Source organism: Leuciscus leuciscus (genome assembly GCF_965113295.1).
Source record: "Leuciscus leuciscus genome assembly, chromosome: 3".
Lineage (NCBI taxonomy): Eukaryota > Metazoa > Chordata > Actinopteri > Cypriniformes > Leuciscidae > Leuciscus > Leuciscus leuciscus.
In genome coordinates, this window is record NC_138727.1 from 49,602,278 (window position 1) to 49,629,729 (window position 27,452).

At 39.0% G+C, this 27,452-nt stretch overlaps 1 protein-coding gene and 1 long non-coding RNA gene across 2 annotated transcripts in view; one reads left to right on the plus strand and one right to left on the minus strand.

The window, feature by feature from the left end:
- The window catches only part of LOC309495024, a 214,082-nt gene extending 189,406 nt beyond the window's left edge, over positions 1 to 24,676 (minus strand). The window contains exon 1 of the long non-coding RNA XR_014204511.1: positions 24,309 to 24,676. This is a non-coding gene — a long non-coding RNA (uncharacterized lncRNA). The remainder of the gene's footprint in view (positions 1 to 24,308) is intronic.
- LOC309494997 (uncharacterized protein) overlaps positions 1 to 27,452 on the plus strand; it is a 730,899-nt gene that overhangs the window by 370,767 nt on the left and 332,680 nt on the right. Inside the window, exons 29-31 of the mRNA XM_082164514.1 lie at positions 8,147 to 8,317; positions 21,218 to 21,388; positions 23,542 to 23,712. Coding sequence (XP_082020640.1) covers positions 8,147 to 8,317; positions 21,218 to 21,388; positions 23,542 to 23,712 — 513 coding nt within the window. The remainder of the gene's footprint in view (positions 1 to 8,146; positions 8,318 to 21,217; positions 21,389 to 23,541; positions 23,713 to 27,452) is intronic.

Genomic DNA, 27,452 nt, shown 5'->3' on the forward strand with positions numbered 1-27,452 from the left:
CGCCACGCAGCTGACACGCAACAGAAACGCCACGCTCACGCCACGCAGCCAGTGTGTCACCGGCCTAATAAATAAACCGTCAGGCGTAACCAGGGAAACCAAGTTATTGTTTGTAAAAACTTTAGATTTCGATTGTAAAACTAATTAAAATATAAACTAATGTTTTAGAAATGTGTTATTTGGCAAGTGACCATGGTATAAGCGGGTTAATGCCCTTCAAGGTGTCCATTGTCAGGTATATATGGACTCCACTGCGTGTCGGATGGTTCACGCCTCGCCGTCGTCCATTAATACCTGACAATGGACATGTCGTCGGGCATTAACCCTTACATATACCGTAGAAAACAAAAGTAGCCTACAGGAATATACTGTGAATTAACAGTGCTCAAAATCGACACTCAGAGGCTGTTTTCACAATCACACCCTATACCCTCATTCACTATTCCCTACATTAGTTTACTAATATAGTCCACTTGAATGAAAAGAAGTGAGTGAAATGAGAAACTGATGAACACTGATAAGCAGAATCACTGAAGGATAGAGAAACAAGAACAGAAAAAAGAGAAACACAAAAACTACAACTGACTTCCAGCAACACTGAGTGTGAAACCAGTTTACAAACCAGTTTAACATTATTTATTTCATACATGTGCAAAAGTTCTTGTTGAGAATTAACAGAGATTTAGTTAATAATAACGTTTGTTGTCACCATGATGGAGATCAGTATTTGCTTTAGTTGGTCTTGTCTCTTGACTTCTTACCATTCATCTCTCTCTGACTGCTGTAACAGTGAGTTTATAAAACACATTTGTTGTGGCAAGAAAATGTCAAGAGAAATTTGATCAGGTGTTAATGTCGGATGTGATGATGTCATAATCATTCTGGACATGTCTGATTCTCTGATCTTTCCTGTATATATTCTTTGAATTTATGGGTATTTCATATTTAGCATATATCTGCAAATTTACAACATGAAATCAATATTTCTGTAATCGTAATCATATAGTGCATTAAATCATTTTGAACTCCTGCTTGACTCAGACACACACAGACATCAACAATCAGCACATGAATCTCAACAATGGTGACAATCAAAAGTTTCATGCCGCAATGCATGCTGGGTTCCAGGATAATATAAAACTCCCAGCATGCACTGCTGCATTAATAATAATAATAAAAAAAATACTGCCACCATTGTTGAGATTCATATGCTAAATTGTGATATCTGTGTTTCTAAAAGACAGCATAGCTCTGTTTTTTTTTTTGTTTATGCATGATGTGTTAAAAATTGTAATTGTCATTGTAATTTATCGCTGTGGTTTCACAGTGGTGGTACTGTAACACTTTTGATTGAGGATTAAACTTTTTACTCTTTGTAGTGTGGATTTTCCTGTGGGGTTGAAAGGGTTAACAGTGTAAGATAAAAAGACACACCCACCCATGTATTTTAACAATAATAAACTGTAAGTTATAGAACAGGTTTATAGTTTATAATAGTTTAGTTTGCTATAGTTTATAGTTTACTGTAAAATCTTGTTTTTTGGGTCACCATTGTGCAGAAGAGTAGAGCCTGTGCTTCAGTCCAGGAGAAGATCTTCAAATATTGATGATTTGCTGTATGTTGCTTTATTTAACAGGTGGTGACTGTGTAGTTGCTGGTCCAGTGGAAATCTCTTAATTTGCAAAAGTTTTTTTTGTGGTTTCAAATGAAATAAGTTCACAGTAATACTTTGCTCACGTTGTTAATGCTTTATGAATTTTAGTTAATACATTAAAATGACAGTTGGTCAATTTAAGACAGTCGGTTTCTGCAAGTGAAATTAGTTAACTCAAGTTTTAGTGCATTTTTACAGTAACATACTGTAGATTACAGTAAAGAACTGTACAATTAACAGTAAATTTTTTACTGTAAAAAAAACCTGGTAAGGTAGACCTGCACGCGCTCTCAGTAAGCGCTACGTGCCTGGAATTTGGGCCTAACGACTCTAAAGTTATCCTCAAACCAAGGCATGGTTATGTCCCGAAGGTGCTTGCTACTCCGTTCAGAGCGCAAGTTATTTATCTTTCGGCTCTCCCTGCGTCCGACAGTGAGGCTGGGGTTAACCTACTTTGCCCAGTGAGGGCTCGAAGGATTTATGTGCAACGCTCTGCCGCCTATAGGCAATCAGAGCAGATTTTCGTTTTGTTTGGTGGCCGCGTCAAAGGGCTGGCCATCTCGAAACAGACCCTGTCCAGATGGATAGTGGATGCTATCGCGTCAGCCTATGCCTCCAAGGGCCTGGATTGTCCCTTGGGAGCTAGGGCCCACTCGACTAGAGGCATGGCCTCGTCGTGGGCATGGACAAGTGGGGTGTCACTTCATGATATTTGTACGGCAGCCGGCTGGGCCTCGCTGTCTACATTTATGAGGTTTTATAACTTGGAAGTGCCTGCCTTACAGGCTAGACTGTTCTCAGTCTGATGTGTCATACTAACGCTGTCTACCCACTCACTGACTAGACTGTTGGTATGCTGCAACGTCCTGTGGGCTTATGCAGTTATAAGGTTGAGGTACTGCCATGACTGTATATATGTGCGCACACCTATCACACTGACCGAGTCGTTCCTCCCCGTTTGCCGCTTGTGTGTATTCCACTGTTATGAGCCCTTGGGACATTAGTGTTTGACATTTCGCACGCACTGCGTTTTACATGGGGTTCCCATAGCGTAAGCTTCACTTACGCAACACGAGAGTAGACTACTCTCGTAAGAGTAAGGTTACTAACGTAACCGAGTGTCGTTTTTTTCTCTTGCTGCTTGAGCTGTTTTTGTGCAAGTCACACTTGTGCACACACAGTTTATGAATGATTGCAGTTATGATGACAAATTCATCATATTGCCTGTTCATTCACTAAGGAATTCATTCTCACTAAACCACAGCAATACATTATAATGACTCATTATTTTTTATTTAACACATCATGCATAAACCAAAAAAACAGAGCTACACTGTCTTTCAGAAACACAGAGATATCACAATTTAGCACATTAATCTCAACAATGGTGGCAATATATATATATATATATATATTTTATTCATGCAGCAGTGCATGCTGGGAGTTTTATATTATCCTGGAACCCAGCATGCATTGCGACATGAAACTTTTGATTGTCACCATTGTTGAGATTCATGTGCTGATTGTTGATGTCTGTGTGTGTCTGAGTCAAGAAGGAGTTCAAAATGATTTAATGCACTATATGATTACAATATTCTTCAGGAAGTCCTGATTACAGAAATATTGATTTCATGTTGTAGATTCACAGATATATGCTAAATATGAAATACCCATAAATTCAAAGAATATATACAGGAAAGATCAGTGAATCAGACATGTCCAGGATGATTGTGACATCATCACAAAAGCCATTAACACCTGATCATCTTCCTTTCGGCTCTTTCTTGCCACAACAAATGTGCTTTATAAACTCACTGTTACCGCAGTCAGAGAGAGTTAAGAAGTCAAGGGACAAGAGACCAACTAAAGCAAATACTGATCTCCATCATGGTGACAACAAACTTTATTATTAACTAAATCTCTGTTAATTCTCAACAAGAACTTTTGCACATGTATGAAAGAAATAATGTTAAACTGGTTTGTAAACTGGTTTCACACTCAGGGTTGCTGGAAGGCAGTTGTAGTTCTTGTGCTTCTCTTTTTTCTGTTCTTGTTTCTCTATCCTTCAGTGATTCTGCTTATCAGTGTTCATCAGTTTCTTCTTTTCATTCACTCTGTCAAGTGGACTATATTAGTAAACTAATGTAGGGAATAGTGAATGAGGGTATAGGGTGTGATTGGGAAAATGGTCGATTGGTCGATTTTGAGCACTGTTAATTCACAGTATATTCCTGTAGGCTACTTTTATTTTCTACGGTATATTACTGTTTTAATGGAAAATGGTATGATATTGTCAGAATTTGGCCTTTTTTTACAGCAAGGGTTAACAGTGTACCTTGAAGAATTAAAAGTTGATAAAACGTGATTTTCATGCTAAATGGCTCCATTTTGTGATTTCCTGAGAATGACTAGTGGTAATTAATTTAGCATAAATATTCTAAATTCCCTTTATGTTCTGTTTCAGTTCATTTAAGATGCAAAGATCAAAGTCATCAGACCGCAGCTGTGTGTCCATGAAGAGTGACTGGTCAATTGATCCTCCACACAACTTTAGCGGACACACTGATCATGGATTTAGGTAAACACTTTACTTAACCATTTATCTTATTACATCTGTGTTGAAACTAAGAAAATTGTTCATTATTCATTCTGTAAAGAGACTTGAGTGCCTGTATGTAATGCATTTCAGAAGTTATTAACAGCGTACATATATGGATGTGCATTTGCTGTGAAAATTCTCCAACAGCATAATACATATTAATTGAATAATTTAGTCACCCGAAACAGTTTATTACTAAAGACATGAATTTAAGAGTGTGATTTACATTCACTTGTGTTCATCTCAATGCACAGACCGGACTCACCAGACCCCAGCTGTGTGTCCATGAAGAGTGACGCGTCAATGGATCCTCCATATAACTTTAGTGGACACACTGATCATGGGTTTAGGTGAGTGCTGTTCTAAATCGTTTACCTTGTTACATCTGTATACAGTAAAATCCCCGGTGTTAAATTAGTTACATTTTTGTATTTTAATAGCTCTTGACATCATATAAAGGAGTTTCAAAGAGTTGGTATTCTCTCATAGATTTATCAGCACAAAATAAACCTGTCTTTTGATAGTGTTGACATAGAAACGCATAAATCGTAGTGTGAGGACATGAATAGCTCCGGGTATTACGTCACAGGTCACATAATCTCAAAATTAAAATGGTGCTAATACAATGCTGGGTATGCTATATCAGATATGTATTGCAGAAGAAAAGAACATTACGTTGTCCAGAAATCAGTTTTGAGTTTAATGCATCAACATATAACTCATGTTTAATGTGATAGTTTCATTCTTACGTCTACTACATACAATATATTGTTAGTCTCAAGATTCTTCACATCAGTGAATAAATACATAGATCTGCTATCAGCATTTGTATTCACTCGTGGCCTGGTGTTAAAATTTTGATTAAGCGTGACAAAGGTGCGCTTTAGAAGATGACAATGTATTTAGTTCAACAAAAAAGGGATGATAGTGTTGATGATTTACCTGTGACAGTGTCACTGTCCGAGTTCCCATGTGTCTCTTGCATGTCTTTGACGGATCTCAAAAAACATGTCCGCCATCGGCCAATGAATTTCTGTTAACTGTTAAAAAACTTTAAATCCATATATTTCCTATGGTAAATTTCCTGTATTGACTGTAAATGGTCATTTCAATCTGATTGATTGAGAGATGATAACAGGCTTGTTAAATAAAACACATCTTTTTACGCATATGCTTAAAGACCTTAAACCACTTGAACCCCGATAATTACTGATAATTGCTATATTTCTAAAATAGTCTTGCTACGTCCTCCCTTTTGTTACTCTGACGCCCCCCAGTTTGGAAACCACTGCTGTATTCAATGCATTTCAGGATATGTGAATATGACCACTAAAACAGTTGCACTTGCTGTTATGTCTCCAATAGCATAATGTGTTTTAATTAAATTATTCAGTCACCAAGAACAATCAACCCTTACAAAAGTGATTAATATAAGAGTGTGTGAATTATATTAATTTGTGTTTATCTTCACTGCTAAGACCGGACCCTTCAGACCCCAGCTGTGTGTCCATGAAGAGTGACCAGTCAATGGATCCTACACTGAAGTTTAGTGGACTCACTGATCCTGGGTTTAGGTAAGAGCTGTAATAAACATTTACATTTATTAATTTGCCAGAAACCTTTATTCAAAGAGACTTACATAGTGTCATGTATCCTGACACAATAAAATATCTTGGTACAATGTGTGTATGTTATTTTTTTATCTTACAGTAGTTGCCATCAACATGCCGAAGCCCTCAATAAATTTAGATTGAATATGAGGAAGAAGTTTGAGTGTCTTTATGAGGGAACAGCAAAGCAGGGAAACCCAACACTGCTGAATGAGATCTACACTGATCTCTACATCACAGAGAGTGATTGTGGAGAGATCAATAATGAGCATGAGGTGAGACAGATTGAGACTCAATCCAGGAGAGCAGCAACAGAGGACACACCAATCAAATGCACTGACATCTTTAGACCTTTACCTGGACAAGACAAACCCATCAGAACTGTGCTGACAAAGGGAGTCGCTGGCATTGGAAAAACAGTCTCTGTGCAGAAGTTCATCCTGGACTGGGCTGAAGGGACAGAGAATCAGGAGATCCAGCTCATGTTTCCACTTGCTTTCAGAGAGCTCAACCTAATGAAGGACAAAACACTCAGTCTTTCAGAGCTTCTGCATGTCTTTTTCCCTGAAACAAAAGAAATGAAACCATTCAGTGATGAATATAAAGTGGTCTTTGTTTTTGATGGTCTGGACGAGTGTCGTCTGTCTCTGGATTTTAATGTGAAACTGTGTAATATATCTGAATCAGCCTCAGTGGACGTGCTGCTGACGAACCTCATTGCGGGGAATCTGCTTCCCTCTGCTCTCATCTGGATCACCTCCAGACCAGCAGCAGCCGATCTCGTTCCCTCTGAGTGTGTCCATCGAGTGACTGAGGTACGAGGATTCAATGATCCACAGAAGGAGGAATACTTCAGGAAGAGAATCAGTGATCAGAGTCTGGCCAATACAATCATCACACACCTGAAGTCATCAAGGAGCCTCTTCATCATGTGCCACATCCCAGTGTTTTGCTGGATCTCAGCCACTGTTTTAGAGAAGATGTTGAGGAAATCATGGAAAGGAAAAATACCCAAGACTCTCACTCAGATGTACACACACTTCCTGATCATTCAGACCAACATCAAACATGAGAAGGACTATAAGAAGAAAGTGAAAGATGAAGACATGATCCTCAAACTGGGGAAACTGGCCTTCCAGCAGCTTGTGAAAGGCAACCTGATCTTCTATGAGGAAGACCTGAGAGAGTGTGGCATTGATGAGACAGAGGCATCAGTTTACTCAGGATTGTGCACTCAGATCTTCAGAGAGGAGTTGGGCTTGTATCAGGGGAAAGTCTTCTGCTTTGTTCATCTGAGCATTCAGGAGCATCTAGCAGCTCTTTATGTGCTGCTTTCATTCCTGCTGTACAAGAGGGATGTGCTCAATGAAACCCTCAGCTCAAAACATGCACACGAGTTCACGTGTGACACGATATCTGACCTGCACCAGAGAGCCGTGGACGAGGCTCTGCAGAGTAGAAATGGACATCTGGATCTTTTCCTGCGGTTTCTTCTGGGTCTCTCGCTGGAGTCCAATCAGAAGCTCCTGAAAGGCCTTGTGACGCATGTTAGGAACATCTCGTACAGTAAAAAGAAAACGGTTGAACACATTAAAACGAGAATAGGAATGAATTACTCACTAGAGAAATCCATCAATTTGTTCCACTGTTTAAATGAACTGGGTGATCATTCTCTCGTAAATGAAATCCAGGAGTGTCTCGGATCTGGAGGTCTTTCAAGCACCAGATTGTCCTCTTCACAGTGGTCAGCTGTTGTCTTTGCTCTATTAACCTCAGAGTGTTTGGATGAGTTTGAGTTAAAGAAATACATAAGCACCAGTCGAGACCAAAACCACACGTCACCGGATGAATTACTTCAAAAGCTCTTGCCTGTAGTTGAAGCCTCCAGATCAGCAGAGTAAGTCTGAGGACAATCACTAGGTGTGTGTGTGTGTGTGTGTGTGTGTGTGTGTGTGTGTGTGTGTGTGTGTGTGTGTGTGAGTGTGAGTGTGTTTGTGTGTGTTTCTCTGTGTTTCTCTGTTCTTTGTTGTCAATGGCAGTATTAATTTGGCCAGATTTTTTTAAACAAGTCACACTTGGATAACTATACAAAAAAATCTACAAAAGGGATTATTCTCCTTATATTTTTTCAGATCGTAATTTACACACAATACAGCAAAAGTCAACAAAAAGTAATAAAAACATTATACCCACACAGATTTAGTATTTAATATCTCAGTCTCTCTGTGGTTGTGTAGTTCCTGCTGAACTGAGAGATTAAAGTGTGTGTCGTTGTTCTACAGGTTGAGTTGTTGTAAGATCACAGATGAAGGTTGTGCTGCTCTGGCTTCAGCTCTGAGATCAAACTCACACCTCAGAGAACTGGATCTGACTGGGAATATAATAGGAGATAAAGGTCTGAAGCTGCTCTCTGATGAACTGAAGGATCCTCACTGTAAACTGGAGAAACTGACGTAAGATCATACATTAATCTTAACTGAGACTAGAATAATGTTATTTTAACCCTTTAATTCCTACTGTATCATATTTGATCTAAATTATCAATTATATGATCATCAGGCTTTTGAGGAAGGTTTACTAGTTTATCTCTCAATCATCATTGTATTGCATCACATTATATGTTTTAAAATTACAGAGCTTTGATCATAAAACTAAGCATTTAAATATCATCTTACTAAGACATGTTATTGGCAGATATAGAGTGACGACTGATATTTATATGCCTTTTACATCAGTGGTTCTCAACTCTGGTCCTGGGTTTTTTTTGTTTTTGTTTTTTTTGCAGTGTAAACACCCTTACAGAACAAAAATATATGGGAAAAATCTGCAAAATATAATGTGATATATTACATAATACATTTCCATATATGGCAAACTAGTGCTTATATTCTGCAATATATGCTTTGACCATGTATGGCTATATATTCATACATATACAATATTTATAAATGAAGACAAAAATAGCATTACATGTAATATTCACAAAGTTTTATCCACCCAAAAACAGCAGGTCTGAAACCAGACGCTAACTGGTAGATTGTGTTGGTCTTTATGGAAATGATCCGGCTGAGTCTCTGTTCTTTAACTTCCGCTTCGTCAGTCGATCAAACTCAGAACTTTCCACTTCCATCTGCGCTTTTATGGGATTGTGCTCTCACGATAATTTGCCCTGTTTAGTAAATCTGGCCCTTAGTATTCAATATCTCAGTCTCTCTGTGGTTGTGTAGTTCCTGCTGAACTGAGAGATTAAAGTGTGTGTCGTTGTTCTACAGGTTGTCGAGGTGTAAGATCACAGATGAAGGTTGTGCTGTTCTGACTTCAGCTCTGAGATCAAACTCACACCTCAGAGAACTGGATCTGTCTGATAATATAATAGGAGATAAAGGTCTGACGCTGCTCTCTGATGAACTGAAGGATCCTCACTGTAAACTGGAGAAACTGGGGTAAGATCATACATTAATCTTAACTGAGATAAGAATAATGTTATTTTAACCCTTTAATTCCTACTGTATCATATTTGATCTAAATTATCAACATGATCAAAAACCTGTTGCACACAATCTACTACTTGCCTTCTGTTGTCTGGTTGATGGTTTATAGTTTTTAGCAAGTAAAAGGCAAGTATAATTTTAAAACGTGTCCCTTCAGCTCGTGGGTCATGTGACTTTTTGCCGTGAAATCTTTTACGGATTTTTAAGTAAATATAAGAATAACCTTTATAATGTTAGTAATATTTCAAGATGATCATTTTCTGCACTGAAGCAACTTAGGTTTACTTGATTATCCATACATCTTTTGTGATAAATCATGTTCAAATGTATCAAATATGATCATCAGGCTTTTGAGGAAGGTTTATTAGTTTATCTCTCAATCATCATTGTATTGCATTACATTATATGTTTTAAAATTACAGAGCTTTGATCATAAAACTAAGCATTTAAATATCATCTTACTAAGACTAATATCATCTTATCATCTTACTAAGGCAGATATAGAGTGACGACTGATATTTTAGTAAAAGAGTGTGTACGCACGGTCTAGAGTGTCTGTACGGTGCGCACATATTTATGCCTAGTTTATTTTTTATAAATCCTGATATGTGCATTTCAATGCTTTTTTGTGTGTATGCAACATTTATGCATCAGGCCGCTGGTGTTTGCGCCATTATTAACCGCCCAAAAAAAACAGACGCTAACACCTCCATGAAGTTGGCACCCCATAAAACGAAATAATCTCCGAAACTATGCCATTCGTTTGTGCTGATTTGTGCCGTTAAAACAAACACTGTATCTATTTTCCTTTCGCAGATATAACTAATTTAACTCAGGAGCTGTGACGTCACTCTCCATCCCATTTCGTTTAAATCGCACAAAAACTGTGTCGTTCGTTTGTGCCGGTTTGTGCCGTAGAAAGAAACATCATAAATTATTACATTCTTTAGACATCACAAAATCTTATTTATTTTTTTTTCACAATTTAGCACATATTACACACACAACCCAAAAAAATCAAAAAATCTAAATCACACAAAACAGTAAAGACAATACCACTAAATATATCGACAAGACATTAAAGCGAAAAAAAAAGACAAATCAGATATTGAACATTATTTTTTTGGTTGTGTGACATCACTCTCCACCCCATGCTGTTCAAATCGCTCCAAACCAGTGCCAATCGTTTGTGCCGTTAAAACAAACACTGTATCTATTTTCCTTTCGCAGATATAGCAAATTTAACTCGGGAGCTGTGACGTCACTCTCCACCTCATTTCGTCTAAATCGCACAAAAACTGTGTCGTTCGTTTGTGCCGGTTTGTGCCGTTACGATGAACATTGTATCTTTTTCCCCTCCTTAGAAATAACACATTGGATTCAGGACAGTGATGTCAGTCTCCACCCCATGCCGTCCAAATCGCCCCAAACCGGTGTCGCTCGTTTGTGCTGCTGAAAGAACCATCATAAATTATTTGATTCTTTAGACATCACAAAATCTTTTTTGATTAGTGACGTGACGCAAGCAAGCCGCGCTCTCCATCCATCTCGTCTACAAACCCGTCTGGGTCGTTTGTGCTCGCACAGGGCCGCTGATGTCATTGTTCTTTAGATATGGGAATGTTTTATTTTAGATTTGTGCTAGATATTGACATTTGGTCTTTATATAATCACCAATGCACTATGATATGTAATGTACTGTCACTAGGACCTGTGTGACTGATGCTTTAACTTTGTATTAAAATAAAATAAAATAAAATAACCAATTTTTTTATTTTTTTTATTGTGTAGTGTCTTAAGTTTTCTGAATAGTGTTAACAGCTTACAGACATTTAAAGTCTTTCTGCCCCCTTAAAAACATTTGTTTACCCTAAGCACTGCATAGTGGGAAAACAAAACTGGGCATCTGGCAGTGAAAAAGGTAAGCATGTGCTCTGAGATAAAATACAAAAAAATTACTAAAATCATGTGCAGGTCAATACAATTTACAGGATCATTTCAACAAATAAGAAATTGATAGACACAATATTAATCTTGGGCAATCCGGTAAATGTATCATGTCCAAATGATCGTCCATTGGTCACATTAATAAAAGTAGACCTATGACATTCTTATGCCATGCCATAAAATACATTAAGTTATTAGTTAAGATATGTACAGCAATGTACATTTCATGGCAAAAAGCTTGAAGTTATACAGAGGAAATGACAGAAAGCAATATACAAGTGGCAAAGGTGTTCAATTTAATCCTCTGAAGTCATATAATTAACTTTACAATGTGAACAACAGACTAAAATTGTACTAATTCACAGAAAAGATTGTCACCCATCCTGTACTGGCCAAGTTCAGTTATTGCTACTTTTCTTATAACTGGAGAATGTTCTGTTTTTTCAAGCTCTTTTGTAATGAATTAGTTGATTTAGTTCACAAAAGGATTCTTAGTAAATCTTAATCTGACTGATATGTTTTTTAAGGGGGCAGAAAGACTTTAAATGTCTGTAAGCTGTTAAAAGTATTTAGAAAACTTAAGACACTACACAATAAAAAAATAAAAAAATTGGTTATTTTATTTTATCTTAATACAAAGTTAAAGCATCAGTCACACAGGTCCTAGTGACAGTACATTACATATCATAGTGCATTGGTGATTATATAAAGACCAAATGTCAATATCTAGCACAAATCTAAAATAAAACATTCCCATATCTAAAGAACAATGACATCAGCGGCCCTGTGCGAGCACAAACGACCCAGACAGGTTTGTAGACGAGATGGATGGAGAGCGCGGCTTGCTTGAGTGACATCACTAATCAAAAAAGATGTTGGTTTTTGTGTTGATTTGTCTTTTTTTTTTCGCTTTAATGTCTTGTCGATATATTTAGTGGTATTGTCTTTACTGTTTTGTGTGATTTTTATTTTTTTATTTTTTGGGGTTGTGTGTGTAATATGTGCTAAATTGTGAAAAAAAAAAGAAGAAGATTTTGTGATGTCTAAAGAATCGAATAATTTATGATGGTTCTTTCAACAGCACAAACGAGCGACACCGGTTTGGGGCGATTTGGACGGCATGGGGTGGAGAGTGACGTCACTGTCCTGAATCCAATGTGTTATTTCTAAGGAGGGGAAAAAGATACAATGTTCATCGTAACGGCACAAACCGGCACAAACGAACGACACAGTTTTAGTGCGATTTAGACGAAATGGGGTGGAGAGTGATGTCACAGCTCCCGAGTTAAATTTGCTATATCTGCGAAAGGAAAATAGATACAGTGTTTGTTTTAACGGCACAAACGATTGGCACCGGTTTGGAGCGATTTGAACAGCATGGGGTGGAGAGTGACGTCACACAACCAAAAATATAATGTTCAATATCTCAAACACCAAACCAGCACAAACATTTGTTTTTGCGGCACAAATCAGAACAAACGAATGGCATAGTTTTGGAGATTATTTCGTTTTATGGGGTGCCAACTTCACGGAGGTGTTCGCGTCTGGTAGATTGTGTTGGTCTTTATGGAAATGATCCGGCTGAGTCTCTGTTCTTTAACTTCCGCTTCGTCAGTCGATCAAACTCAGAACTTTCCACTTCCATCGGCGCTTTTATGGGATTGCACTCTCACGATAATTTGCCTTGTTTAGTAAATCTGGCCCTTAGTTTTTCATATCTCAGTCTCTCTGTGGTTGTGTAGTTCCTGCTGAACTGAGAGATTAAAGTGTGTGTCGTTGTTCTACAGGTTGAGGTTGTGTAAGATCACAGATGAAGGTTGTGCTGCTCTGAGATCAAACTCACACCTCAGAGAACTGGATCTGACTCTGAATATAATAGGAGGTAAAGGTCTGACGCTGCTCTCTGATGAACTGAAGGATCCTCACTGTAAACTGGAGAAACTGACGTAAGATCATACATTAATATTAACTGAGACTAGAATAATGTTATTTTAACCCTTTAATTCCTACTGTATCATATTTGATCTAAATTATCAACATGATCAAAAACCTGTTGCACACAATCTACTACTTGCCTTCTGTTGTCTGGTTGATGGTTTATAGTTTTTAGCAAGTAAAAGGCAAGTATAATTTTAAAACGTGTCGCTTCAGCTCGTGGGTCATGTGACTTTGCTGTGAAATCTTTACGGATTTTTAAGTAAATATAAGAATAACCTTTATAATGTTAGTAATATTTCAAGATGATCATTTTCTGGACTGAAGCAACTTAGGTTTACTTGATTATTCATACATCTTTTGTGAAAAATCATGTTCAAATGTATCAAATATGATCATCAGGCTTTTGAGGAAGGTTTATTAGTTCATCTCTCAATCATCATTGTATTGCATTACATTATATGTTTTAAAATTACAGCGCTTTGATCATAAAACTAAGCATTTAAATATCGTCTTCAGTGTTTCCCACAGATTAGGAAGCAATTTGTGGTGGCCGGGTGGCGGGGCGGAGTGTTGTTCCATGTCAGATGGGGGTTGGGGGGTTAATAATAAGTTTATTTGATTCACAGCTTATAGTCTCTTGACCTCGACAACCCAACTGCATTTTACCTCAAACTTGCGACTAACTTTCTAAAGAAGGCGCAATTGCTTGTTTGCTAAGGGGTCAAAATTGGTCTTCAGTGGTGGCCGACCGACACTGTCATCCTTTCTTGCCCTCTTTTTAAAAAAAAAATTTATTATAAAGCTGTGATTTTTACCACTGGTTTGTTTTGTTTACATTAGTTAATGTATTAAGCTGACTAACATGAACAAGCAATACATTTGTTACTGTATTTATTCATCTTTGTTAATCTTAGTTAATAAAAATACAGCTGTTCATTGTTTGTTCATGTTACTTCAGTGCATTTGCATTAGGCTAACTAATGTTAACAAATACAACTTTTGATTTCAATAATGTAGGCTACTAGTAAATGGTGAAATTAACATTAATAAAGATTAATAAATGCTGTAGAAGTGCAGTTTATCAATAGTTAATGTTAACTAATATAGTTAACTAGAGTTTAATAAATGGAACCATAGTAAAGTGTTACCGATTTGTTATACACCGATTCAGACGTCTCGTGAGTTCAGTGTTGGACAGATCAGTTGTTTTAACCATTCATTAAATGGTGAATCAGTTCAAGGAATCATTAGTTTGTGAATCGGACGTGTCATTAGCGGACCACAACACACGTTGTGTGATTATCCCGGCAGTTTAGGACATCGCACAATATTTGTGTCAACATAGAAAACATTTAATCACTGGATAGTTTTTTAGTTGTTGTTGTTGTTTATTCAAAGTGTTTTTTATTTCAGCTGAATGTGCGGAACGCTTTCAGAGAGGATAAGGGTTTTTTAGCACAATTCACACACAGCTGTAATTCAGGGAAAAAATCTCTGAATGCTTACTATCGTGTCAATTCTCAATTGATTTTGATTAATATGTACGAGGGAGCGTGAGAGAGCAAGACAGTTTGAAGACTGTGAGTGTGCTCTCTCTCTCTCTGTCATGATTCTGCCTTCTAGTCTTTGATTTTCCCTGGTCTTGAGGCAGGATCATGACAGGCCCATGTTTTATGTGTAAGCACATGGCCATTTGTTTGGGCTGTGTGCTTGCGTTGTCTTATCACCTTACCCTGCCCCCTTGTTATCTCTTCTTGTTATCATTATTGTATCATCGCCGTCACCTGTTTCCCTCATTAGTTTCTCCCTATTTAATCCCCTTGTGTTTGCTGTCTTGTGCCGGTTCATTGTTTGATTCTCAGTGTGTGTTAACCTTCCCGTGAGTACCTTGTGAAGAACTCTGTCTTGTAAAGTCCTGATCTTGTTGTTGCTGTTAGTTATTTGTCTAGTTATCTGTCAAGTCTTAGTCTTGTGTAGTTAGTCTTTGTTTTTGCCCTCCAGCCTTGTTTTGCCCCATCGTGGGTTTTGTTTTCCCTGTTTTGTCTGAATAAATCTGTGTTTATTGCATTCTGTCTGCGATTGGGTTCATATCTCTCCAACCTCATAACAGAATGAACCGGCCAAGACCGAACCCAGCAGACAGTATGTCCTCTTATGTCAAGCATAACCCAGATGATCTGAAGGATTGGTGGCACAGGACCATCGCTGACTCTAAGAGGGGCAAACTCCCGATTCCCTCCCAGGGAGAGCTATCTTTGAGGGAGTATGCTCGGGTCGCGAACGAGAGGAGGTTTTTTCTGCCTGATGTTCTCCTAAACCGCTACCTCATTGCGGGTCTCAACTCCCCTCCACCCCTGGCTGAACGGGAGAAGCTGGTTGGCCATTCGTTCGCTGATATGGTGGATTGTTTATCGAGGAGGGAGTCGCGAGGGTCCATCTTGTCTTCACCACCAGTCAAGCTGCCAGTGATTCCGGAGGGTTGTGTCCTAGGTGTTGTTTCCCAGGGGGATCAAGCTGGTCCCACTTCCACTCCCGAGACGTCATCCGGACCCGAAGGTCTTCTCGGCAAGCGAGGGAGACGGACCTCTTGGGAATCGGCTTCAGAGTCATCTGCTACAGAATCAGTCCTCCTAGAGACTGTTCTTCCTAAGCCAGACACAGATCCCGCCATGGTTCCCCAACCACTCACCAGTCCACCAACGGCATCTGCACCACGACCTAGGAGGAAGAAGAGGAGGAAGGGAGCCTCCCGTCCTTCGTTTCTGCTTGGTCCTGAACCCGCTGCTGCAGAAAGCGCTGTTCCAGAGCCCGCTACTGCAAGCGCTGTTCCAGAGCCCGCTGCTGCAAGCGCTGTTCCAGAGCCCGCTGCTGCAAGCGCTGTCCCAGAATCTGCTGCGAGAGTTGTGGCTGATCTAGCCGCTAAAGAGGTTCTGCAAGCAGTTTCTGCCCGAAAGGAGATGCCTGTCATTGTTGCTGCCAAGACTTTGTCTGATTACCTGTCTAGTCTGGCCAAGATCCTTGAAATTCCTGTCATGTCCTCAAGTCCTGTGCCCACAGCTGAGGAGAGTGCTGTTTCCAGGGCAGCCGCCGAGAGCACTGGGTCCGAGTCTGCTTCAGAGACCGAAGGTTCCGAGCCTGTCTCTGAGAACGGGGATCCTGTCCCAGCTAATGTGTCCAGCCCTGTCCCTGCTAAGGAGTCCAGCCCTATCCCAGCTGACGGGAGGATGCCCGTGTCCAGCCCTGTCCCGGCTAATGTGTCCAGCCCTGTCCCGGCTAATGTGTCCAGCCCTGTCCCGGCTAATGTGTCCAGCCCTGTCCCGGCTAATGTGTCCAGCCCTGTCCCGGCTAATGTGTCCAGCCCTGTCCCGGCTTCACAGTCTGCATCTTTCTCCGCTCCCTTACCACCTGCCACACCCATTGTCTTCACTCCGCTGCCGGCTGTAGCGGTCCCCTCTGTCACCCGACCCCTGTTTGTCTCCCCGGATGCCCCTATCTCCACTTCACCCCGGACTGTTTCCCCCAAGACTGTTCCTCGTGTGTCCCCATCCAAACCTGCCCGGATTCCTTGTCCACAGCCCTCGTCCGGAAGACCCAAGACCACAGTCCCATCCACCCACCCTGGAAATTCCCCCATGAACTCTGTGTTGTCTCCACCTCCTCTGCCTTGTCTGTTGTTTTTGATTTTTCACCCCAACCCTGCTATTGTTTATTCATGTTTGCCGTTGTTGGTTTTTGTCATGTTTTGTTGGTTTGTGTCCGTGTCTCAGTCCGTCATGTCACGTGTTTAGTGTTCCCTTAGGGAGCGTCTGGTAGCCGCTCCTTAAGGGAGGGGTTCTGTCATGATTCTGCCTTCTAGTCTTTGATTTTCCCTGGTCTTGAGGCAGGATCATGACAGGCCCATGTTTTATGTGTAAGCACATGGCCATTTGTTTGGGCTGTGTGCTTGCGTTGTCTTGTCACCTTACCCCGCCCCCTTGTTATCTCTTCTTGTTATCATTATTGTATCATCGCCGTCACCTGTTTCCCTCATTAGTTTCTCCCTATTTAATCCCCTTGTGTTTGCTGTCTTGTGCCGGTTCATTGTTTGATTCTCAGTGTGTTAACCTTCCCGTGAGTACCTTGTGAAGAACTCTGTCTTGTAAAGTCCTGATCTTGTTGTTGCTGTTAGTTATTTGTCTAGTTATCTGTCAAGTCTTAGTCTTGTGTAGTTAGTCTTTGTTTTTGCCCTCCAGCCTTGTTTTGCCCCATCGTGGGTTTTGTTTTCCCTGTTTTGTCTGAATAAATCTGTGTATTGCATTCTGTCTGCGATTGGGTTCATCTCTCTCCAACCTCATAACACTCTCTCTCTCTCTGCTTGTTCTTTCAGTGCTCTGTCACTATCATCTACATCACTCACCAATCAAATAAGCACTGTAAAAACCAACAAGTTAAGCTAACTCATTTCATTTGAGGAAACCGATTACCTCAATTAAGTTTATAAAAACAATAGTTATGAGTACTCTGAACTTGTTTTAATTGAGTCCACTAAAACAATAATATTTCTTAATACACAATTGAACTTTACACTGCATTTAAATACTTTATATAGCGGAAACTGTTGTCAATGGTAGTATTAATTCTTGGATCACTGTACAACTAAATCTAAAAAAGTGATTATTCTCCCTATTTTTATATTACTTTTATATATTTTTTCAGATCGAAATTTACACACAATACAGCAAAAGTCAACATAAAGTAATAAAAACATTATACCCACACAGATTTAGTATTTAATATCTCAGTCTCTCTGTGGTTGTGTAGTTCCTGCTGAACTGAGAGATTAAAGTGTGTGTCGTTGTTCTACAGGTTGAGTCAGTGTAAGATCACAGATGAAGGTTGTGCTGCTCTGACTTCAGCTCTGAGATCAAACTCACACCTCAGAGAACTGGATCTGTCTGAGAATATAATAGGAGGTAAAGGTCTGACGCTGTTCTCTGATGAACTGAATGATCCTCACTGTAAACTGGAGAAACTGGGGTAAGAGATCATACATTAATCTTAACTGAGACTAGAATAATGTTATTTTAACCCTTTAATTCCTACTGTATTATATTTGATCTAAATTATCAATTATATGATCATCAGGCTTTTGAGGATGGTTTATTAGTTCATATCTCAATCATCATTGTATTGCGTTACATTATATGTTTTAAAATTACAGAGCTTTGATCATAAAACTAAGCATTTAAATATCATCTTACTAAGACTAATATCATCTTATCTTACTAAGGCAGATATAGAGTGACGACTGATATTTTAGTAAAAGAGTGTGTACGCACGGTCTAGAGTGTCTGTACGGTGCGCACATATTTATGCCTAGTTTCTTTTTTATAAATCCTGATATGTGCATTTCAATGCTTTTTTGTGTGTATGCAACGTTTCTGCATCAGGCCCCTGGTGTTTGCGCCATTATTAACTGCCCAAAAAAAACAGACGCTAACACCTCCATGAAGTTGGCACCCCATAAAACGAAATAATCTCCGAAACTATGCCATTCGTTTGTGCTGATTTGTGCCGTTAAAACAAACACTGGATCTATTTTCCTTTCGCAGATATAACTAATTTAACTCAGGAGCTGTGACGTCACTCTCCACCCCATTTCGTTTAAATCGCATAAAAACTGTGTCGTTCGTTTGTGCAGGTTTGTGCCGTAGAAAGAAACATCATAAATTATTACATTCTTTAGACATCACAAAATCTTCTTTTTTTTTTTCTCACAATTTAGCACATATTACACACACATCCCCAAAAAATAAAAAAATAAAAATCACACAAAACAGTAAAGACAATACCACTAAATATATCGACAAGACATTAAAGCGAAAAAAAAAGACAAATCAACACAAAAACCAAAATCTTTTTCGATTAGTGACGTCACGCAAGCAAGCCGGGCTCTCCATCCATCTCGTCTACAAACCTGTCTGGGTCGTTTGTGCTCGCACAGGGCCGCTGATGTCATTGTTCTTTAGATATGGGAATGTTTTATTTTAGATTTGTGCTAGATATTGACATTTGGTCTTTATATAATCACCAATGCACTATGATATGTAATGTACTGTCACTAGGACCTGTGTGACTGATGCTTTAATCTTGTATTAAAATAAAATAAAATAACCAATTTCTTAAGTTTTCTGAATAGTGTTAACAGCTTACAGACATTTAAAGTCTTTCTGCCCCCTTAAAAACATTTGTTTACCCTAAGCACTGCATAGTGGGAAAACAAAACTGGGCATCTGGCTGTGAAAAAGGTAAGCATGTGCTCTGAGATAAAATACTAAAAAATTACTAAAATCATGTGTGCAGGTCAATACAATTTACAGGATCATTTCAACAAATAAGAAATTGATAGACACAATATTAATCTTGGGCAATCCGGTAAATGTTTCATGTCCAAATGATCGTCTATTGGTCACATTAATAAAAGTAGACCTATGACATTCTTATGCCATGCCATAAAATACATTAAGTTATTAGTTAAGATATGTACAGCAATGTACATTTCATGGCAAAAAGCTTGAAGTTATACAGAGGAAATGACAGAAAGCAATATACAAGTGGCATAGGTGTTCAATTTAATCCTCTGAAGTCATAATTAACTTTACAATGTGAACAACAGACTCAAATTTTACTAATTCACAGAAAAGATTGTCACCCATCCTGTACTGGCCAAGTTCAGTTATTGCTACTTTTCTTATAACTGGAGAATGTTCTGTCTTTTCAAGCTCTTTTGTAATGAATTAGTTGATTTAGTTCACAAAAGGATTCTTAGTAAATCTTAATCTGACTGATATATTTTTTAAGGGGGCAGAAAGACTTTAAATGTTTGTAAGCTGTTAAAAGTATTTAGAAAACTTAAGACACTTCACAATAAAAAAATAAAAAAATTGGTTTTATCTTAATACAAAATTAAAGCATCAGTCACTCAGGTCCTAGTGACAGTACATTACATATCATAGTGCATTGGTGATTATATAAAGACCAAATGTCAATATCTAGCACAAATCTAAAATAAAACATTCCCATATCTAAAGAACAATGACATCAGCGGCCCTGTGCGAGCACAAACGACCCAGACGGGTTTGTAGAGATGGATGGAGAGCGCGGCTTGCTTGCGTGACGTCACTAATCAAAAAAGATTTTGTGATGTCTAAAGAATCAAATAATTTATGATGGTTCTTTCAGCAGCACAAACGAGCGACACCGGTTTGGGGCGATTTGGACGGCATGGGGTGGAGACTGACATCACTGTCCTGAATCCAATGTGTTATTTCTAAGGAGGGGAAAAAGATACAATGTTCATCGTAACGGCACAAACCGGCACAAACGAACGACACAGTTTTTGTGCGATTTAGACGAAATGAGGTGGAGAGTGACGTCACAGCTCCCGAGTTAAATTTGCTATATCTGCGAAAGGAAAATAGATACAGTGTTTGTTTTAACGGCACAAACGATTGGCACTGGTTTGGAGCGATTTGAACAGCATGGGGTGGAGAGTGATGTCACACAACCAAAAAAATAATGTTCAATATCTCAAACACCAAACCAGCACAAACATTTGTTTTTGCGGCACAAATCAGAACAAACGAACGGCATAGTTTTGGAGATTATTTCGTTTTATGGGGTGCCAACTTCACGGAGGTGTTAGCGTCTGGTAGATTGTGTTGGTCTTTATGGAAATGATATACAAATAATACAAAAAAAAATGTATTATTATTATTATTAAATGATCCGGCTGAGTCTCTGTTCTTTAACTTCCGCTTCGTCAGTCGATCAAACTCAGAACTTTCCACTTCCATCAGCGCTTTTATGGGATTGCGCTCTCACGATAATTTGCCCTGTTTAGTAAATATGGCCCTTAGTATTTAATATCTCAGTCTCTCTGTGGTTGTGTAGTTCCTGCTGAACTGAGAGATTAAAGTGTGTGTCGTTGTTCTACAGGTTGAGTCAGTGTAAGATCACAGATGAAGGTTGTGCTGCTCTGACTTCAGCTCTGAGATCAAACTCACACCTCAGAGAACTGGATCTGACTCTGAATATAATAGGAGATAAAGGTCTGACGCTGCTCTCTGATGGACTGAAGGATCCTCACTGTAAACTGGAGAAACTGGGGTAAGATCATACATTAATATTAACTGAGAATAGAATAATGTTATTTTAACCCTTTAATTCCTACTGTATCATATTTGATCTAAATTATCAACATGATCAAAACCTGTTGCACACAATCTACTACTTGCCTTCTGTTGTCTGGTTGATGGTTTATAGTTTTTTTAGCAAGTAAAAGGCAAGTATAATTTTAAAACGTGTCCCTTCAGCTCGTGGGTCATGTGACTTTGCTGTGAAATCTTTACGGATTTTTAAGTAAACATAAGAATAACCTTTATAATGTTAGTAATATTTCAAGATGATCATTTTCTGCACTGAAGAAACTTAGGTTTACTTGATTATTCATACATCTTTTGTGAAAAATCATGTTCAAATGTATCAAATATGATCATCAGGCTTTTGAGGAAGGTTTATTAGTTCATCTCTCAATCATCATTGTATTGCATTACATTATATGTTTTAAAATTACAGCGCTTTGATCATAAAACTAAGCATTTAAATATCGTCTTCAGTGTTTCCCACAGATTAGGAAGCAATTTGTGGTGGCCGGGTGGCGGAGTGTTGTTCCATGTCAGATGGGGTTGGGGGGTTAATAATACGTTTATTTGATTCACAGCTTATAGTCTCTTGACCTCGACAACCCAACTGCATTTTACCGCAAACTTGTGACTAGTTAACTTTCTAAAGAAGGCGCAATTGCTTGTTTGCTAAGGGGTCAAAATTGTTCTTCAGTGGTGGCCGACCGACACTGTCATCCTTTCTTGCCCTCTTTTAAAAAAAAAAATTTATTATAAAGCTGGGATTTTTACTACTGGTTTGTTTTGTTTACATTAGTTAATGTATTAAGCTGACTAACATGAACGAGCAATACATTTGTTACTGTATTTATTCTTCTTTGTTAATCTTAGTTAATAAAAATACAGCTGTTCATTGTTTGTTCATTTTACTTCAGTGCATTTGCATTAGGCTAACTAATGTTAACAAATACAACTTTTGATTTCAATAATGTAGGCTACTAGTAAATGGTGAAATTAACATTAATAAAGATTAATAAATGCTGTAGAAGTGCAGTTTATCAATAGTTAATGTTAACTAATATAGTTAACTAGAGTTTAATAAATGGAACCATAGTAAAGTGTTAGCGATTTGTTATACACCGATTCATAAGTCTCGTGAGTTCAGTGTTGGACAGATCAGTTGTTTTAACCATTCATTAAATGGTGAATCAGTTCAAGGAATCATTAGTTTGTGAATCGGACGTGTCATTAGCGGACCACAACACACGTTGTGTGATTATCCCGACAGTTTAGGACATCGCACAATATTTGTGTCAAAATAGAAAACATTTAATCACTGGATAGTTTTTTTGTTGTTGTTGTTGTTGTTTATTCAAAGTGTTTTTTATTTCAGCTGAATGTGCGGAACGCTTTCAGAGAGGATAAGGGTTTTTTAGCACAATTCACACACAGCTGTAATTCAGGGAAAAAATCTCTGAATGCTTACTATCGTGTCAATTCTCAATTGATTTTGATTAATATGTACGAGGGAGCGAGAGAGAGCAAGACAGTTTGAAGACTGTGAGTGTGCGCTCTCTCTCTCTCTCTCTCTCTCTCTCTCTCTCTCTCTCTCTCTCTCTCTCTCTCTCTCTCTCTCTCTCTGCTTGTTCTTTCAGTGCTCTGTCACTATCATCTACATCACTCACCAATCAAATAAGCACTGTAAAAACCAACAAGTTAAGCTAACTCATTTCATTTGAGGAAACCGATTACCTCAATTCAATTAAGTTTATAAAAACAATAGTTATGAGTACTCTGAACTTGTTTTAATTGAGTCCACTAAAACAATAATATTTCTTAATACACAATTAAACTTTACACTGCATTTAAATACTTTATATAGCTGAAACTGTTGTCAATGGTAGTATTAATTCTTGGATCACTGTACAACTAAATCTAAAAAAGTGATTATTCTCCCTATTTTTATATTACTTTTATATATTTTTTCAGATCGAAATTTACACACAATACAGCAAAAGTCAACAAAAAGTAATAAAAACATTATACCCACACAGATTTAGTATTTAATATCTCAGTCTCTCTGTGGTTGTGTAGTTCCTGCTGAACTGAGAGATTAAAGTGTGTGTCGTTGTTCTACAGGTTGAGGGGGTGTAAGATCACAGATGAAGGTTGTGCTGCTCTGACTTCAGCTCTGAGATCAAACTCACACCTCAGAGAACTGGATCTGACTGAGAATATAATAGGAGATAAAGGTCTGAAGCTGCTCTCTGATGGACTGAAGAATCCTCACTGTAAACTGGAGAAACTGACGTAAGATCATACATTAATCTTAACTGAGACTAGAATAATGTTATTTTAACCCTTTAATTCCTACTGTATCATATTTGATCTAAATTATCAACATGATCAAAAACCTGTTGCACACAATCTACTACTTGCCTTCTGTTGTCTGGTTGATGGTTTATAGTTTTTTTTAGCAAGTAAAAGGCAAGTATAATTTTAAAACGTGTCCCTTCAGCTCGTGGGTCATGTGACTTTTTGCTGTGAAATCTTTACGGATTTTTAAGTAAACATAAGAATAACCTTTATAATGTTAGTAATATTTCAAGATGAGCATTTTCTGCACTGAAGCAACTTAGGTTTACTTGATTATCCATACATCTTTTGTGAAAAATCATGTTCAAATGCATCAAATATAATCATCAGGCTTTTGAGGAAGGTTTATTAAAGGTCCCATGACATGCTACTTTTTGTAGGCTTTAATATAGGCCTTAGTGGTCCCTAGTACTGTATCTGAAATCTCTTTCCAAAAATTCAGCCTCGGTGCAGAATTATAGCCACTACAAGCCAGTCCCAGAATGAGCTTCCTTCAGACAGGCCGTTTCGGTGTCTGTAGCTTTAAATACTAATGAGGAGGAGAAAGGCGGCGCAAGGTGGAGGGTGGGTGTGGCCTTGACCATCTTGCGCAACGGTAACGTGGCGTGCATGTTTACGTTGGATATAGCAATGGCACGAAGACACGCAGTCTTTCAAGCATTTCAGTTTGACCCAGAATCTGATCCAGATGGAGAAGCAACGGATGAAGAAGTTGCAACTCAGCGGCTCCAGCAGGACGTTTCCGAATGGTTAGTTTAAAATATTATGTCTGGATACGGTACTTTATTCGGATGGTTTACAATTATTATCATGTAGCTAACGCTAACCTACTGTTGCCTTTTCATGAGAGATCTGTAACGTCTGTATTTATCTTATTACAATTACATCAAGCTCTGCGATCTTGAAATGCGGATATCGCGCGCGCCATATAACCAACCAAACGGTTATCCAAATAACAAAGACGTGTACAACACTCGCGTTACAGTGTGTGTATTCACACAGATAAACTGCATAGCTGCATAGCTAATGTTACAGCCACATTCTACGTGTACAATCTAGGTAACCATAAACAGTAAAGCAACACACTTATATATCACTAGTTGACTTAACGTTACTTGTCCAAGGTGTGTAGCTGAGCCAAAGAGAGTGATCCAGACTTTAGTTTCAGACGTTCAGCAAGCCCAGCTCTGTATTGACCCTTCGGTGTTCATTTGTACATCCAATTATTGAGAAATTGTTATGCTTCGCTCGCTCAAAAGCCATGATATCTCTCGTGGACAAACGTACTCGGTTACTAACGTAACCTCGGTTCTCTCTAGAAGAGGGAACGAGTACTGCGTAAGATATCTTACGCTAGGGGAAAATCCTTTTCCGCGAGATATTGAAGCCAAAAATTATCCTTAATTTTGTAATAATGCAAAACGCGTTGCAGCAGCAATGCAGACATAGGCGAGACAGCTCGCGCGCCTATTGGCTGCTCTGCGGCAACTGCAGCAGCCTATCGAGCGAGGCCTGGCGTGACGTCAGACCCAATCAGGGCACTTCGCGCCCGCTGCGTCACGTCCCGCCGAAATGGGTGTGGTCTAGGCCAGGGGTTCCCAAACTTTTTCGTTCTAGGACCCACCTAGACAAGTATAATCAATCTCAAGACCCACTTGATGATTTGGTCGCAAATTATTATTATTATTTTTTTATTATTATTATTTTTTTGCTACATGCCATGGGATTAATCAATGCATGCTGATGGTCTTAATCTGCATTCCCTAGTTTTGCACTGATGTAAAAAGACTGACAGTGACAAGCCTTCATGTTAGCAAAATATTTAAACTTTTAACTCTTAAAAAAACTTTTAAAAACATGTATGTTCTTTAATGTTTGATTATAATTTTACCCTTCACATAGGGATGGGAAATGATACGATTTTATCAATAATAATAATGCCACTGACGATTCTGATTATCGATCCGATTCTTTAACGATTCTCTTATCGATTCTTGATAGCACTGTGTGGAAAAATGTAGTCATATGCTTTTCAAAAAAAAAAACAAGGGGTTTTATTTATTTTAAAGCTTAAGCTTGAGTAAGCAAACTGTACTTTTTATGTAATTTATGTAATAAATAGAACTTTATTGTAAAGTGTTACTGATTCAAACGTCTCCTGAGTTCACTGTTGGAAAGATCAGTTGTCCATTCATTAAAATGAATCGTTCAAAGGAGTCATTAGTTTGCGAATTGGACATGTCGTGCGCGTTGTGTGATTATCCCAGCAGTTAGGACATAGACATCCAAGATTTGTGTCAACACAGAAAACATTTCATCACTGGATAGTTTTTTTCGTTTAATTAAAGTGTTGTTTTATGTCAGCTGAATGTCTGGGACGCTTTTCAGAGAAGATAAGGCAACAACTTATTTAGCACAATTCACACCCAGTGGTAATTGAGGAAGAAAAAAAATTCTCCGAATGCTCCACATGAAACTTTGGTCTTCCGACCTTTTACCACCGTGTCGATTTATTTTGATTAATGTGCGAGGGAGAGAGAGCAGGACAGCGCTTAGTTTGGAGACGGTGAAGTCTTTTTTACACTTTCGCCTGGCTCCGAAGAGAGAGAGAGAGAGCGCGCGCGTGCGACCGAGTACTCTCTCTGCTCGTTCTTTCAGTTAAACATGCACTGTGACTCTGTCACAAGCGCATCAGTTCATCTACATTACTCAGCGATCAAATAACACTTTGGCGGGCGCTAAAACTCATAGTCGTTTGGTCATTAATCGGACTGGTTTTGTTTCACTCATCGTAACGTAAATTTAGCTGCAGCTAAGTGCCTTTGTGCGACCCACCTTTTCTCACTGTGTGACCCACAAGTGGGTCGCGACCCACAGTTTGAAAACCACTGGTCTAGGCCTATAAATATCGCTCGCAGGCAGCTATTATCTGGTTTTTCATCATCGAAGCAACCAGAGCGTGTGCATGCACGGCAAGATACGCAGTACTCGTTCCCTCTTCTAGAGAGAACCGAGGTTACGTTAGTAACCGAGTACGTTCTCTTACGAGAGGTCTCTCGTACTGCGTAAGATATCTTACGCTAGGGGACCCAATGTAAAACGCCGTGCATGCTGAGATCTGACACCAAAGACCCAAGGGCGGAAGCCCGGGGTACATATAGTGCACAATCACTCAGGGAACTCACAGGGAGTCCGGGAAGAGGGAGGGGTGCAGCCTCACTCTTCCACATATAGCAGCGTCGAAGGGACGCGAATTTCATCATACAGACAGGGCGGGGTACGGCCTGAACTGATGGGGAAATGTGGGTCTTACACAGTTTGCCCAGCTTTATACTGTCGAACATTGAGCTGTGCTCAGCAGACGCAGCATTCTGAGCTGATCGCCTCAGGTCAGATAATACTGGTAAATTTAGACCGACAGCAGCCTGGCCTGCAGGGCGGGAACCTCTAGGTTATAAAACCTTATAATTGTAGACGGGGAGGCCCAGCCTGCCGCCATACAAATATCTTGCAAGGCAATCCCACTTGACCAGGCCCACGAAGAGGCCATGCCTCTCGTGGAGTGCGCTCTGACACCCAATGGGCACTGCATGCCCTTGGAGGCGTATGCCAGCGCTATAGCATCAACTATCCATCTGGATAGGCTCTGTTTCGACGCGGCTAGTCCCTTAGAA